The sequence below is a fragment of the Lygodium microphyllum genome, chromosome 2 (genome assembly GCF_053477565.2).
Source record: "Lygodium microphyllum isolate KBCC chromosome 2, Lygodium_microphyllum_v1.1.10, whole genome shotgun sequence".
NCBI lineage: Eukaryota > Viridiplantae > Streptophyta > Polypodiopsida > Schizaeales > Lygodiaceae > Lygodium > Lygodium microphyllum.
This window is the reverse complement of record NC_141136.1, coordinates 179,187,885-179,204,003: the sequence shown is the minus strand read 5'-3', so window position 1 is coordinate 179,204,003 and position 16,119 is coordinate 179,187,885. Positions and strand designations below refer to the sequence as shown.

At 41.8% G+C, this 16,119-nt stretch overlaps 1 protein-coding gene across 4 annotated transcripts in view; it reads right to left on the bottom strand.

Annotated features, from left to right (window-relative positions):
* Window positions 1–597: 597 nt before the first annotated feature.
* The window catches only part of LOC148040662 (MADS-box transcription factor 23-like), a 79,846-nt gene continuing 64,324 nt past the window's right edge, over window positions 598–16,119 (bottom strand). For 3 of the 4 annotated variants that reach the window (XM_087660690.1, XM_087660682.1, XM_087660673.1), the window contains 2 exons: window positions 1,072–1,223; window positions 598–890 (listed from right to left, as the gene is read on the bottom strand). In XM_087660690.1, coding sequence (XP_087516816.1) covers window positions 767–890; window positions 1,072–1,223 — 276 coding nt within the window. In that variant the 3' untranslated portion in view covers window positions 598–766. The remainder of the gene's footprint in view (window positions 891–1,071; window positions 1,224–16,119) is intronic. The other variant, XM_087660700.1, reaches the window with a different exon arrangement.

Here is a 16,119-nt window from a genome sequence, read left to right as displayed (position 1 = left end):
TAACTCCCTCGAAATCTCGCATTCTGGGCGACAGAGCACACTCACTGAAATGGATCTCTCAAATTTGCTTGCACATACATAAGACAGAAATGTTGCTGTTATCCACCATAATTTAATGTATCAACAAGGATATCATGCACACATTTGCAAGGACATGCTAATGATGCCAATGTAACAACAAACTCAATAGAGTATTGAGGGGGAAAAAGCCTCTGGACCATATCAATTGGGACTTGGTTAAGTACCCACAAAAAAAAAAGGCCCTGTGACGGAACCTGGATATGTGGGATAGCCACCATTTCTATCTTGCATACTTCTCTCTCTACTTGTGTGAAATACAGTGAATGACTCCCTCTGTTGGCCCGTGTAAGTGTATATGCAACAGATTCAGCTGAACAGCATACCATGAGAGATTCTTTTTTCATAGGTAACACCTTGATGACCTGGAGTAATTCCCCTTAAATGGCTACCATTGATGCAGCATCCTACATTAAATGGCTTCATGAAATGCCTTGAGTTATGCAATCGATGACACATATGTCCAACCTTTTGACCAAGGAATAGAGAAGGACTCGACATACTTGAGCAAGTCCACTCTAACATGAAGTTAGTTACGCCATTACCAATGAAGTATTGCCTTACATCAAGTCACCTACCACACCACTCAAGTTGCTCAATTCCATCTACCAAATTTGAATGTTTTGACATGCCATAGTTCTCACAAGCAAGTTCTTATGTATGTACAAAGTATGACTGCTATGGTAAATTACATTTGCACTAGGTTGTTGACTAGATCATCAGAAGCGCATGATTCTTCATCATCACTCCAATTCCCTGAGGTTCTCTCCTGGAGGTGCTCTTGTTGTCTCACACAACCATATGAGTTTAACCTGTTTTAATAGAGCTTTTGTAAATAACATTGCAGCTAAATTGAAAACATACATTAGGAAAGTCAAATAAAAGCTGGTTGTACCAGATATTAGATCTGACATCATCCCTTCCAGTTGCACACAAATTGTGTTAAAAGTTCAACTACACGCAATACATATGAGCACACATCCTATTCCTTACCTGAGTTCAAGCAGAGTTTTAGGGGAGCTGGTCTCCTGGGTCACATCATCCAAAGGCTGAGGTTGATAATAAGATACCTGAGTTAATATTTCATTAAAGGAAATCGACCTTTTGGAGTCAGAAGGCAGAGTAGTGTTCCCAAGCTCCCTGACCTGCCAGGAAAGCACATTAATTGGTTGAAAAGCAAAAGTCATATACAGCATACAGAAAATTTTAGTACCAATATGAGGTCTTAAAAGCCGATCTTATTATGTTAATCATCATAGCTGATTGTATACTCTCTTTGTACTCCCCATTCAACTTGTTACAGATGAGGACTCAGACAACACAGTGGCAACCACCACCAAATCCACCTAGCAGAAGCTTGGGACAGAGCAACAAATCAGCTCTACCATATGTTAGTTACGTGTACATGACATCATTGAAAGTCATTACAGCAGACCACTGAAATTCATGATGTGCAAAGAAGAGGTACAAACTTCCGTTATAGAATCAGATCCGAAATGGAAATATATTGAAATAGAAGGATCCCCCCCATGGACAGAAATTGAAGTATTTTGTGCTGATTTGTAATGTGAAAAACTTTCTCAATCCATCAAAACAATCCCTGCACACACAATCATCAATGCTAAAAAAAACATCCTTGTTACATGGAAAGAGATTCCTTAATGATATCTGCTGCTACACTGAGCTATGACCATGCATATGTATGACACAAATACCCAGAGCTCATGACCTAATATGTAACTCCCGAATAGTCTTCAGAACCCGGTCATAAACATGACGTGTTGGCACACAGGCTTCACTACAATAGGCTTTCACTACAGCTACAAGTTTTCGACAGCACCTCGTGACGCTTCTTTACCTGAATGGGCAATAGAGTTTTGCCACCTCATAGAGGAGTTCGGGACTACATTCAGCAGTGTTTGGCTTACCTGGGCAGATGTCTGACCATGAAGAGAATGCATTAGGGTTTGCAAGGAAGACACAAAATGTGTACAAACTCGATTAAACAACTGAACTCAACGAGAAACTCAAAACACAAAGACTAAGTTGTAGAGTGAAGAAATAACTCAACGAACTGAATAATATACTGTTTTTCCAGAGAGCAGAAAAAAACTCGAACTACTCTCTCTCTCTAGGAGCAGTCTGAGAGAGGAGAGAGTCATGGATACAACTGTCTGAAAAAACAGTAAACTGTAAATGAACAGTAAATGAAAGTAAAAGCTATAGAGCTAAAAGATAAAAGAAAGTTCTATCTGATACAAACAAGTGATAAAGCCTAATGTACATAGACCAAGACTAGTAATATCATGGTGTTACTGGGCAATAATCTCCTGTGTTCTCTCATATACATGTGTCACCAACGAATGGGTCAGAATCTAGGATGTCTGGTACAGCCAAGCTGGACCGCTCAATCAATCAATGTCCCTCATGGAGGTGCAGACCGTAGCTGTGTCAAGGCCTCCTTAATGCTTCTCCCAGACGTACACTGAGACTAGGACTGCTCCGAAGCCTCTTGGATCCTCATAAAGAAATCTGTAAGCTGCCTGTGGATAGGCCCTCGATGCACCTCAGCTCTACTCCTAAGGAGAGGCTCTCTAAGCCATTGTATCTCAAAGAGAGAGAGGCCAAGACATCATTGATCAGTGTAATCCACAACTCTCGATAGTAGCCCAAATCCATCTCTGAAGAGAGAGAATGAAAGCGGCCACGAATCTCATAGTAGGCCAATCGGCAACAACTATAGTGTTGCTCTATCTCTAGCTCCAATTGACATACCTGAAATATGCACTCCTCTTGGAGTATGGATCTATATCTGCTAGTCTCAATCTCTAGCTGCTGATGTGAAGAGGTGCACAATTGGTCACTAGCACATCTCATCTCATGGGAAAGCTGGGTATCCATGTATCTTAGATGAATAATAAAGCTATCATCTATGGTATGGAGAAGATACTCTCGATAGAGAGCAATCTTCGTCCCCAACTCATGTACTAGTGCCAACCATATTCTCTTGGTATCCAACTAAGTGAGATCCTAACATCTATGCATACCAACATGAGGCATCTCCCTCTCTAGCCCCAAACTCAGCTCCCAACTCAGCTCTAATGACCTCATGTGGGATAGAACATCATCCTAGAGATCATGGATACCAAGAATCTCTCCATCCATGCAACCTAATCAATTGCGGCGATCAAGATCTTCCATTTTCCATCACCAAAGGTGGTATGAAAGCCATCATCATCTAGCTGTCCTGTGCTAATCAAGATCTTCTTGAGCTGAGGTACATGCCGTACATGCTGAAGTGTAAAGACGGAGCCATGCTGAAACTGTAACTACACACTGCTAATACCTGCAATCTCACATGCATAGTTGTCCCCGAGATGGACAACACCATGTCGACCCCCTTTATAGGCAGAGAACCACTCACGATGAGGGGTGACATGAAAGGAAGCACCTGAATCGCGAATCTAGGTATGCATGTCATCATCTGTATCTGCAAGTAAAGCATGTGCACCAAAGTGTGAAGAGAGAAAGAGTACGTCACTCCCACTATCACTGTCATGAGTGACTACATTGACCTCTTCAATTTTTACACTACTCTTCTTAGGCTGACTGTCCTTCTCCTCTTCCTTGCTATCATCCGTCTTCTTGCATTTTCCTTTCTCTTTCTTCCATTTGTAGCAATCATGTTTAAAGTGACCCTTCTTGCCACAATGATGACATTCAACATCTTTGCCACGTGATTTACTGCGTCCCTTGCTATCATATTTGCCCTTTTGCTGTGATCTCCCCCTAGTATGCAAAGCATTGGAAGACTTAATGAATGCATTGTTTTGCTGATTCATTTCTTCCATGAGTAGAGCACTCTCTACATCAGCATACAAAAGGACATTAGAATTGCTCATGAATGTATCCCAACTCTCTGGTAGAGTGCAAAGCAAGAAAGTAGCCTTAAATTCCTCATCAATCATGAACTTCAAGGCAACCAACTGGCTGAAAATGGATTTAAACTCACTCAAGTCAGTGGACATTGCTGTACCCTCTTTCATACGCATATTCATAAGCTTTTTCAGCCAATACACTTTGCTTGGAATACTCTTCTGTGCATACAGTTCTTCCAGTCTAGTCCATATAGCATATGCAGAATCCAAATCTTCAATGTTAAATAGCAAGGCATCAGAAAACGATAGCTCGATGGTTGAGCGTGCAAGCTCATTTAACTCATCCCAATCGTCCTGTTCCATATCTGCTGGCTTTGCCCCTTGTGTTTTGATCGGCTTTGCATGCTTCTTTTGCAACAGGATATTGTAGCCTTGCTTTTGCCAAACTGCAAAGTTATGTGCTCCTTCAAGTTTCTTTATGTGCATTAGATTCTCAGCCCAAAAATGACCAAAAAACAGCAAATGCAAGGCCAAAACTGTCACCCAAGTGACCAAGGTACAAACAAGTACCAACCAGCAATAAATAACCGCGTAGAAGCACAGATTTCAGATCTGTAATTAAATTTTGAGAAGCACCAAACCATGTGCTACAGCATTATCCAACTGATTACAACTATTCCAAGGGCATATGCATCACATTACATGATAAATCCCAAATTTTAGCTGCAATTTTTGTTGTACATGTACCCACGGGCATAAGATTTGACACGAACGGTCAAAAGCCCCAAAATTTTTGTGCTCAAAGCATCAACCACACATCTACATCTTCTCTGTCATGCATAGAACAGGCCAATTTTGCCAAAATGGAGCAACTTCAGTAAAACCCCCAAATTTAACTAAGTGTTGATGTCCAAATTGCATGGAATTCAACCTACATGTACATAAACTGACCAAATGCTGCACAAATTTTGCCCAAACTGCAAAAGCCCCAAATTGCACGGGGTCCAATGTGCATCAATGTCGAGAAATTGGGTAAATTTCAGCCCAATTTGCGCTTGTACATGAAAAGCCCCAAATGTCAGAGGTAGAATGTCACAAATTTCTGCAATTTTTGAGACAAATTGTCTTGTCCTACATCACAATCCCCAAATCCGGGAAAAGCCCCAAATTTTCGGGCCAATATTGCATTTGAGAATCCCCAAAAAAAATTTGAGGCATGCGCATTCAATGTTTGCAATTTTTTGGTCTAGAGAACATTGCAATGTGTGTCGGGTACAAATTTGGGAAAATCCCTAAATTTCAAGACACAAATTTGCCTTCTGTGCTTGTACAGGTGAACACCCGTGCGTGGTTCATGGAATTGTATGTGCATACTCTCTCTCCAATGTAGTGAATGCTACATATGCTTATGCTAGTTCAGCCTTCAATATCCCTTTCTAGGAAAACTATCCTTTGAAATTGATTCCAACGTACCTATATTGTTTGAAAGCTCTGGCTCTCCACGAAAAGTAAACTAATATATATCACACAAGTGATGGAGGTGTTAGATACCATAACCTTTGTTTTCTTAAGGCTCACAAACCGGGATGTTCCCTTTCTCTACGAAAAGTAAACTAATATATATCACACAAGTGACGGAGGTGTTGAATATCATAACCTTCATTTTCTTAAGGCTCACAAACAGGGATGTTCCCTTTCTCTAACTCTACTATTTGGTGTATACATGGGATTTCATGTTATGTCTCTTAGGTAGGAGATAGAGAAGCTCTGCTAGCTTGTACTTGGGCACCTCTCTTAGCATATGCAGATGACAGTGTGTTGATAGCTGACTCTCCACAGGGGCTACAAAGATAATTGGATGCATTATACTCTATTTATTGCATAGTGGGCTTTCAATGAACCTTGGTAAAACCAAGGTTATGGTATTTAATACCACATTACAATGGGACAGGAGATCAATACCTATGTTTACCTATGGGCAGGAGGAGAAGGAGTATGTGGATCCTTGTATATATCTGGGAATTTTATTCATAGGCCCCACTTTCCCTATGAGATAGATAGTAGACACTAAATTGATAGTAGGGTACATGGCATTGTGTGGTTTAGAGAGAATGTGCCCATAGGTATAGTTCCAAGAACCTTGCACTCAGCTGTGGCTATTCAGTATATTGGGCACATCCACATTACTCTATGGAGTGCAAGGAGATCTAGGGTGATTGCCAAAGGTTGCAAGAGTGATACTTTGTATCCACTTCATGTATCTAGTGTGCATGACCATGTTGTTGCCGTGACCGAGCAGCCAAGTGTTTCTTTATGGCATGGCCGGTTGGGGGACATGAGTCAAACAGGAATGAAAGTGCTTTCTCATTTGGGTTACTGCCTTGTCTTCGTTATGCTGATTTTGAGCACAGTGATCGTTCTATTTATGGCAAACATACACAGACGTCTCATAAAAAGTCTCTTTCTTTGGAATCTTCTCCTCTAGAGTTAGTACATTCGGATGTATGTCAAATGCTAGAATTATCTTTAGGGGAAAAGAAATATTTTGTCACCTTTGTCGATGATGCTACACGGAAGGTATGGGTTTACCCTATTCGTAGCAAGGATGAAGTGCTAGACAAGTTTTAAAAATTCTTGGCATTGGCTGAAAATCAGACAGATAAGACACCAAGAAGTCAAGTGGATCACTGCTCGTACACCAAGAAGGCAATAGATGGCAGCCTAATTATCTTGGTTTTGTATGTTGATGACATGCTGATTGCTGTGGCAGGGATACTCATGCCTTGGACTCACTAAAGCAAAGTCTTCATGGCAGCTTTGACATGAAGGATCTTGGTGATGCAAATCACATTCTTGGCATGCGAATACTTCGAGATAGGTCAAAAGGATCACTCTATCTATCTCAGCAAGAGTATATCGCCAAGGTTTTGATGCGTTTCAATATGGAAGGGGAGGAAACAATCAAGATTCCACTGCCTCCATATGTGAAACTCAATGCAGAGGACAGCCCTACATCTGATGATGAGAAGGCTGAAATGGCCAAGATACCATATGCTTCAACTATTGGCAATTTGCTATGGTTGCTACATGTCCTGACATTGCCTTTGCAATGGGAGTGGTTAGCAGATACATAGCAAACCCTGGCAAAAAACATTGGGATGCAATGAAAGGTATTATGAGATACCTCAAAGGCACAAAGGAGTTGTGCATCTGCTTTGGGAAGCAGAAGGCATCTGTTGTTGGCTTTACGGATGCAGACTATGCTGGTCATGCGGATTGCATGAAGTCCACTTCTGGGTATATGTTTACTTTCATAGGAGGAGCAGTCTCTTGGATCTCCAGACTACAAAAGTGTGTTGCATTGTCTACTACAGAGACAGAGTATGTGGCTGCCATTGAGGCATGCAAGGAGACTTTATAGCTTTCATGTCTGGTGGGAGAGCTTGGTATCACAGAGTTACCTGTTCTCCACTGTGATAGTCAGAGTCTATCATGCTAGCACGGAATCCTATTTTTCATGCAAAGACAAAGCACATACAGGTGAAGTACTACTTCATTAGAGATATACTTGACAGCAAGAGCATTGAGCTTGTCAAAGTGCATACAGATGATAATCTTGCAGACCTTCTCATGAAGGGTCTTCCAGCAGAGCGGTTTGCTCATTGCCGACAGATGATGGGAGTTGGATAGATATATGTATTTCAGCTTTGTATATAGCTAGACTTAGCTGATTCTCTTCTCCTCTTAAGGCACATTGCCTTTAGGTGGGAGGTTGTTGGGAATAAAGACCTCATGCCTTTAGATGTCCTTGGGTGTGAACACACCCTTAGCACTTGTACTTATACATATATATCTATCTAAAAACCTAAAGGTACACTCGTCATTGTACCTAAAAACGTGCTCACTCTCTACTCTGCTCTATCTCACTCTCTCTATCTCTCCGTGCATAACGAACATCTACTATCTTGATCTTCGTGCATGATCCGTCACTACAGACTAGAGAGGGAGTTTTATGATGGATTGAAGCATATGGATTGACTGTTGATCATTATGATATTAAGAATAATATGAGTGAAGAGCTCAACCCCATACAAGATCATCACAATAAATACTAGGACAATGCCTATGGTAGTTGAGGCCCTATTCAGAGCAATGACTTTCAAACACAAATAATGGGAGCTCCCTCTAGATAGCTATCACTAGCATTGACATCATCTACACAATTAGCAATAGAGGGCATAGTTGTCAGGTACGAAAGGTACGATACAGTACGGTACGATAAAAATACGGTAATAAATGGTACCTTATGATTTTATAAGGTACGGTACGATATTAGTATGAAAAAAAATTAAGATGATTTTTTAAATAACAAAAATCAGAAATCATTAAATGATAGATCATAGAATACATGTTTAAAGTGGAAATAGCCATTTCATTATAGAATAAGATGAATACATGGAGTGACTATCGCGGTCGCATGGGCTGCACAAAACATGCGATACAACTATAGTCTAGTATATCTGATACAAAAAAAAAAAGAGAGACCTATGTCATATGAATCTATGATGAGGCATCACTATCATCATCATCATCATCATCATCAGAACCATCTGAGTGCTCATCAAGAGAGTCTGAAGATGACTCCCCGGCATCCGATGATGAGACATACTCATATTCATCCTCACTTATGAGGTTACCATCATCATCAAATGATGGCTCCCTAGGTGGTGGTTGTGTAGGCAAGGGGGGAATGTCATCATAAGGCACAGGATGTGAGCTACTAGAGCCCCGCCTTACATATGTCTACAAGCCACTTGAACCACCCCTCCTCAATGATGAAGGGCATCGAATGATCATGCCCCTGCTACTACCTACTCGAACTCCTCGCCCATGAGCACGCTGACTGTGAGTGTCACGAGTATCTGCTGCTATAAGCTCTGGCTTCACAAGTGACTCTCTCCTCCAACAAGTGGAGGAAGCAAAAGCCATATGCCCTTTCTGATCTACGTAGTATCCTAGCTCCTCCAACACTGCATTGTGGTCATCCACAATGCAGTCAAATAAGCAAGCTAGTCTGAAGGGAACTCTCTATCATCCATGACCGCCAGTGACTTGTAGGCCGGATGTACCAATACGGAAAAACCATGGATGGGCTTATGCAAGTTGCTACTGACAATGCATTGAATTGTCGGCGCATGGGCCGTTTGCTTGAGTCCGAGTTTCCTACGATTGTGTGGACTCCATGTGCAAGTCATTGTTTGGACTTGCTTATGGAGGACATTGGGAAACTCAAGTTGGTAAAGAGGATGGTCCAGAAAGCTAGATCAATTGTCACATTCTTCACGGTAAAGATAAAGGTGCTTGCGATGTATCGTGAGCATAGCATACTAAAGTTGAAGAAGCCTTTTTCAACTCGCTTTGCTTACATGTGGTTATTTCTGGAGCGCCTTTATGAGGTGCGGTTAGATAGTGGTGTCCACTCTATGGAATGAGTGGGATGAGCATGAAACAGAGGAGGTCAAAGCCATGCAGCGCTTGTGCCTTAATGAGCAGTTTTGGCAAGAAGCCCATGCTGTCATCATTGTTATGACTTCCTTTTATAGGATATTATGTATGAGTGATTGCGAGGGGTCCACCATAGGCCTTCTCGTTCACTTCTTTAGAGCGGCATTGGTGGAGGCATGTGCTTGTATAGTGATCACAGAGACAGAGTGTGCACATGTTTTAGAGATAGTAGAGAGGAGATGGGCGTGGCTTGGCAAGAATCTCCTTTGCAATGTTTTGAGGAATCTCCTTGCATGGAGCAACTTGTCCCCCTCCCCCCGGCGTCTTGGAAAGATGTTGGAGAAGCTGAGTTGCACCACTTGTATAGCGCTTCCCACAATACTTGCATGTCCAATGGTGGGAGTTGGACTTCTTTGTGTCCCTCTCCACATGGATTGCATGTAAATTGAAGGCCTCATGTTTCTCACAAGTCATGGTGCCGATGATGGATAAAGAGGCCCGAGAGAGAGAGAGAGAGAGAGAGAGAGATGCTTGAGTCTCGACTCTTGAAACTTGAAAGTTGAGTCTTGAAAGTTAAAAGGGAGGGAGACTCCAAAGGCCCGAGGGTTGGGGTAAAGTTGAAAAAGCAAGAGTGAGAGAGAGAGGATGGGAGATGAGAATGGCAAATGCTTTGATAAGGTGCGGGATAGAGGGGATGGGAGATGAGATTTGAGAATGGCAAATGCTTTAATAGGGTGCAGGAAAGAGGGGATGGGAGGTGAGATTCGAGAATGACAAATCACTAGTCCATTCAAGAATCAAGATCAAAGAGAGGAAGATGAGAATGGTAAGTGCTTGCTGAATTGGTATGGAAGCATGGAGGAGAGGAGCACCTTTTGTAGATGAGAGAAGGGTCAAAGTTCAAACACTCAAAGAGGGATCAACGGTCAAAGAGAGGGCTGCCAGCTAGAAGGAATCCAAAGAGGGTTGGGGAGGGGAGTGCATGGTTGGAAAAGGGGATGGGATGAGGTATCGAAGGCTTCACACCCCCCAAAAAGTGCCAGCAGGCAGGCACAGTAAAAGCGGGTGCAAGAAACACATGACACGGGATGCCCAGGCGAGGTGGCCTAAATAGGCGCAAAATCACGTACGAATTGGTACGGATACGTACCGTACGGTACTGTACAAATCGTACAGTACGAACAAATCCATATGTCGTACGGAGGCAACTATGATAGAGGGTGATAGTATAGGTCTACCTATGCAAGTGCACAACAAAAAGAGAAAAGTGAACATGGAGAGAAAAAGACAAAGAGAACGCAAGAGAGAGAAGGAACAAAGTGACTACAATAGTTGAAGGCACAAGGCTGCAATAGTCAACCCCAATACGCAACTCTATGTGTTAGTGTTGATGCTAGACAGTAGTAGGGATATGAGAGAATGAGGAGGATTGGTCAATCACGAAGGATCAATGATGGATGATGAAAGTGTCAAGGCAGGACGCCTATATATAGGCAAAAAGAAGGGAAAACCCTGAATGTGGTCAAACATGTAAAAAATAGCCAAAAGTGCACAAAAAGAAATGCACTAATATGCCCTCCATCTAAAGTGTCTAAAATACATGGCAGACAGAGAATATCAGAGCTCCTAATGTCCTCATCTAACTCAAACTGCGGCTCACAAGCAGGAGATGACCACACAAGACACAAGACTGCTAACACCCCCTCTCATGTTGACGAGTCTGTGCGCGGATTGAGACTAAGAGCAATTGAGATATCCACAATGAGAGAGGGAGTGAGAGCAAAGTAGAAAGTGAGAAAGAAAGTGAAAGCACAGTACTCAATGTGTGGGTACAATGACGAAGTACCACTTAAGGTTTTTAATAATATATATAAAAAGTACAAGTGTAACGGTGCGTGCACACCCAAACATCGTAAAAGGCACGATGACCCTTTATTCCCAACAACCTCCTACCTAAAGGAAACATGCCTGAAGGTAGAGGAAAAAATCAACCAAGTCAATGTCTATATAAAGTTGAAATACACATATACTATCCAACCCCCATCATCCAACGGCCATAAGCAAACCGCTCTGCTGGAAGACCCTTTGTGAGAAAGCCTGCAAGGTTATCATCTATATGTACCTTGACAAGCTCAATGCTCATGTTATCAATTACATCCTTGATAAAATGATACTTCACTTGTATGCGCTTTGTCTTTGCATGAAAGGCAGGATTCCATGCTAGCATGATAGCACTCTGACTATCACAGTGGAGGATAGAAACCTCTATAATGCCAAGCTCTCTGACTAGACATAAAAGCCATAGAGCCTCCTTGCATACCTCACTGGAAACCACATACTCTACCGCTGTAGTGGACAATGCAACACACTTCTACAACCTGGATATCCAAGAGACTTCTCCCCCCTATAAACGTGAACACATATTCGGAAGTAGACTTCTTGCAATCAAAATGACCACCATAGTCTACATCCATGAAGCCAACAATAGATGACTTCTACTTCCTAAAGCAGATACACAATTTTCCTTTATGCCCTTAAGGTATCTCATGATACCCTTCACTGCTTCACAATGCTTTTTACCAGGATATGCCATATATTTGCTAATCACTCCCACCGCAAATGTAATATCAGGGCATCAAGCTACCAGCACAACTGAAGCATACATCAAGCTACCAACAACTGAAGCATAAGGAGTCTTGGCCATCTCAGCCTTTCCATCATCACATATAGGGCTGTCATCTATATTAAGTTTCACATATGGAGGCAACGGTACACCAATGGCTTTTCCCCCTCCATATTGAAACACTACAAAACCTTAGTAACATACTCCTACTGTGACATGGTATACGCATGCCAAGAATATGATTGGCCTCATCAAGATCCTTCAAATCAAAGCTATTGTGTAGCCTTTGTTTCAAGGAGTCCAAGGCATGAATCTCGGTCTGCAATCAACATCTCATCCACATACAAGACCAAGAGAATAAGGCTGCCATCTGCTGCCTTCTTGGTGTATAAGCACTGATTAACTCGAGATCTATGGAATCCCTAAGATTGCATAAACATATCAAATTTATGATACCACTCTCGTCGTGCCTATTTCAGCCCATATAGACTCTTGTTGACTTTACATACCATGTGCTCTTTCCCCTTTGCAACAAAACCCTCAGGCCGTTTCATACAGATCTCCTCATATAGATCACCATGTAAAAAAACTGTCTTTACATCCATTTGTATGAGTTTCATATCTTCAAATGCAACCAGGCCCAAAATGGTTTACAAAGTAGTTATTTTGACTACAGGGGAAAAATTTTCATCAAAATCAATTCCATGTTCTTGCTTGTATCCTTTAGCAACCAATCGTGCCTTGTACATTGGCAAAGAACTAGACGTGACTTACATTTTGTAAACCCATTTGCACGGTAGCACTTTCTACCCTTTAGGCAAATGCACCAAATCCCAATTGCCATTTTTCATGAGAGATTCCATCTCTGACAACATAGCCTTAAGCCATTTCTTGCTATCTTTTCTATCCATTACTTCCTTGAAGCATGGCGGCTCACCACAATCTATCAACATGATATAATCAGCCACATAATTGACACCAAAAACAAAAGGAACAAACCTATCTGGCTGTCCTTGCATTCTGGTCGACCTACGGACCCAATGATCAAGATTTGCTAGCTATTCAACTTGCAAATCTGCATTAACAGCTTGTTATTCTGTAGGTTCAGGATGGTGTACAACTGATCCTGGTTGTTCCAAAGGCATCTATTCTTCCTGCTGAATTTGTGGTAGATCATGGGCAATATCTTGCTAATTATTTTTAGCATTATTCCTTGCATTTTCAGGGACATTTACAACAGGTATTTGCTGCTATCTAACGGGCATCCTTTTTTGTCCTATTGGTACATCTTCCCCAAATACAACCCTTCTAACTTCCTCAGTCTTTTCATGTTGTTTGTGCATGCGATCTTCCCAGAAGATAACATCATTGCTGTGTATGATTTTCCTTTTTTCGGGATCCCATAACCCATACCCCATTTCAGCCTCATCACCATATCCTAGGAAAACACATTTACAAGACTTTGGCTCAAGTTTGTTGCATTCTTCCTTGCAAATGTGCACAAATGCCTCGCAGCCAAACACCCTCAAGTGAGCATACGAAGGTGGCTTGCCCGACCACGCTTCTTGAGGGACTCATCATCAGAATATAATAGCTGAGCATTTGAGTTACTCAAAGTTGTCTTGAAAGTATCCCAACTTTCAGGTAAAGTGCATAGCAAGAAAGTAGCCTTCAACTCATCATCAATGTGGAAATCCAAAGCAATCAGCTAACTGAAAATCGAGTTGAACTCGTTCAAATGTACATACATGGCTATACCTTCATGCGAAGGTTCATCAACTTTTTTAGCCAATAAACCTTGCTAGCTGCACTTTTTTTAGCTACAATTCTTCAAGTCTTTGCCACATTGCATATGCGAATTCAGCTTCTCAATGTTAAAGAGCAAGTTGTCTGACACTGAGAGCTCTATGGCAAAGCATGCAAGCTCATCCAAATCATCCCACTCTTCTTGTTCCATACCTACTGGTCTTATTCCCTTCGCTTTGATGGGCTTCACCTATTTCTTCTAAACCCAGACATTGTAGGACTATTTTTGCCATATTGCGAAATTGTGTGCACCCTCAAGCTTCTTGATGTGCAAAAGATTGCTGCTGTCACTATTCCCAGCCATGATTTGCATCACTAAATTGACTCAAAAGTCAGCAAATGCAAACCCAAATGTCACACAAATTACCACAGTACATTGCAAGTACCAACCAACAGTGAAAACCAAGAAATTGCAGAAAATTTAGATCTGCAAATTGATTTCCAGAATTAGAGAATGTCTACTACAGCACTCTACAAGCAGTTACAGCCACATTTATAGGCCAATGCACCAATTACATGTGAAACCCCCAAAATTCGACTGCAATTTCTATTCCAAAAGCATTCTCAGGCACAAATTTGACAATTGCCATCAAAAGCCCCAAATTTTCAAAGTCAAATCCGCCCAAATTGCATCAATACATGTACCCAAATGCATACACTAAGAAATTCTTGCACAAATTGATGAAATTCTGCAAAAACCCCAATTTTCTTGGGTCTAGTGTTCACAAATTTCAATGAAAGTGACAAAATTTCACTAAAATGTGAAAAGCCCCAAATTCCCTAGCAAATGTGCACCAAATCTACAATTTTTGAGTCAATTTGTCTTGTCCTGCATCGAAATCCCCAAATCTAGGAAAAGCCCCAATTTTTCGAGTCAAAAATGCACTTTGTGTAAGGACATGCGAACACCCGTCAATGGGAAGGGAACAAAATTACATGAAATTAAAAAATGACGACAAATCTGTTGAATCGTGGCACAACGTTGACCCATTGTGTCACCTTGCCCAACTCGGTCGTCACAGCCTGTCACCTATGCAGGCCTATCGCACCTAATTGTTGATATCGTTGACCTATCCCGTCGCCTGCTCACTACGCCCACGTCGACTACGGACTCTAACCTACTGCCAACATCACTTGACGTGCCAACTGTTTAGCCTTACACCTAAAAGGCACAGTGACCCTTTACTCCCAACATCTCAAATCCTGGATGTGGCAGAAGGGCAAAGGAGATGCGGATCAAAGGGTGGCAAAAAGAGTGTCAATATCAATGAAGTCTGTCAATGCAGAAAGCCAACTAAGAAGTAAGACCCCCTCTCCATATAAGCATATGAGCAAATGGAAGGCCACCAAAGGGCAAAGGAAATGGGCAGGCAAACGGATCACGCTAGAAAACTCCAATTGGGAATGGATGAGCCAAGCCGCTAACCGAACTATGAGACAATAGTAAGGAACTATCAAAGGCACCATAAGCTGCATAAAAACACCAAGGACCAAGGGCCAAGTGAAAGGGAATGGTGGCTCGATAATGAAAAAAAGGGATAGACGCATAAAAGGCAATAGACTCGAAACCGTGAAGAAACTCCTCACGAGTTTGGAAAGCCCCCTCAGAAACATAAAGGGCAAGGAAATCCACAGCCGCATCACCAATATCACCCCCCTCTGAAAGGGATGGGAGGTATGAGGGAACCATCAAAGGAGATGGTGGGAGATGGGATGGAACTTGTGGGATAAATGGTGCACAATTGGGAACGTGCAGCTATAGAAAGCTGCTTCACAGGACCCTACACAACGGAAGGGGAATGGAGCATAGATAGACCCCTCTCCAACCAATCTATCACAAAAGTAGCTCCTAGAGAAGAATCCTCGACAAAAACGGCCGGTGTCGCACAGAATTCACACAAAGTTTCGTGAAAGTCGCTCACCGCAGGGACGCTTTGCAAGATGGGAGCAAAGATGAAGTTGAATACTCAATTCAGGATAAAATTTTTATGCACATTCGATTGAATAAAAATGAAAAGGTAAAAGAAGGGAAACAAGACTTCACAATATTCCAATTCACCAAATTCTTGATTTGATGCATTCAAGAAATAAGTTTCATATATCTTTCACAAAAGGTATTCAAGGCTTCTTGATTACAAGAGAGGATGATTTTATGTGGTTAAGCATGAGGAGGGGCAAATTAAATGATGGAACTTCTGGGAAAAAGATAATTCGATGTCGTCAATATTT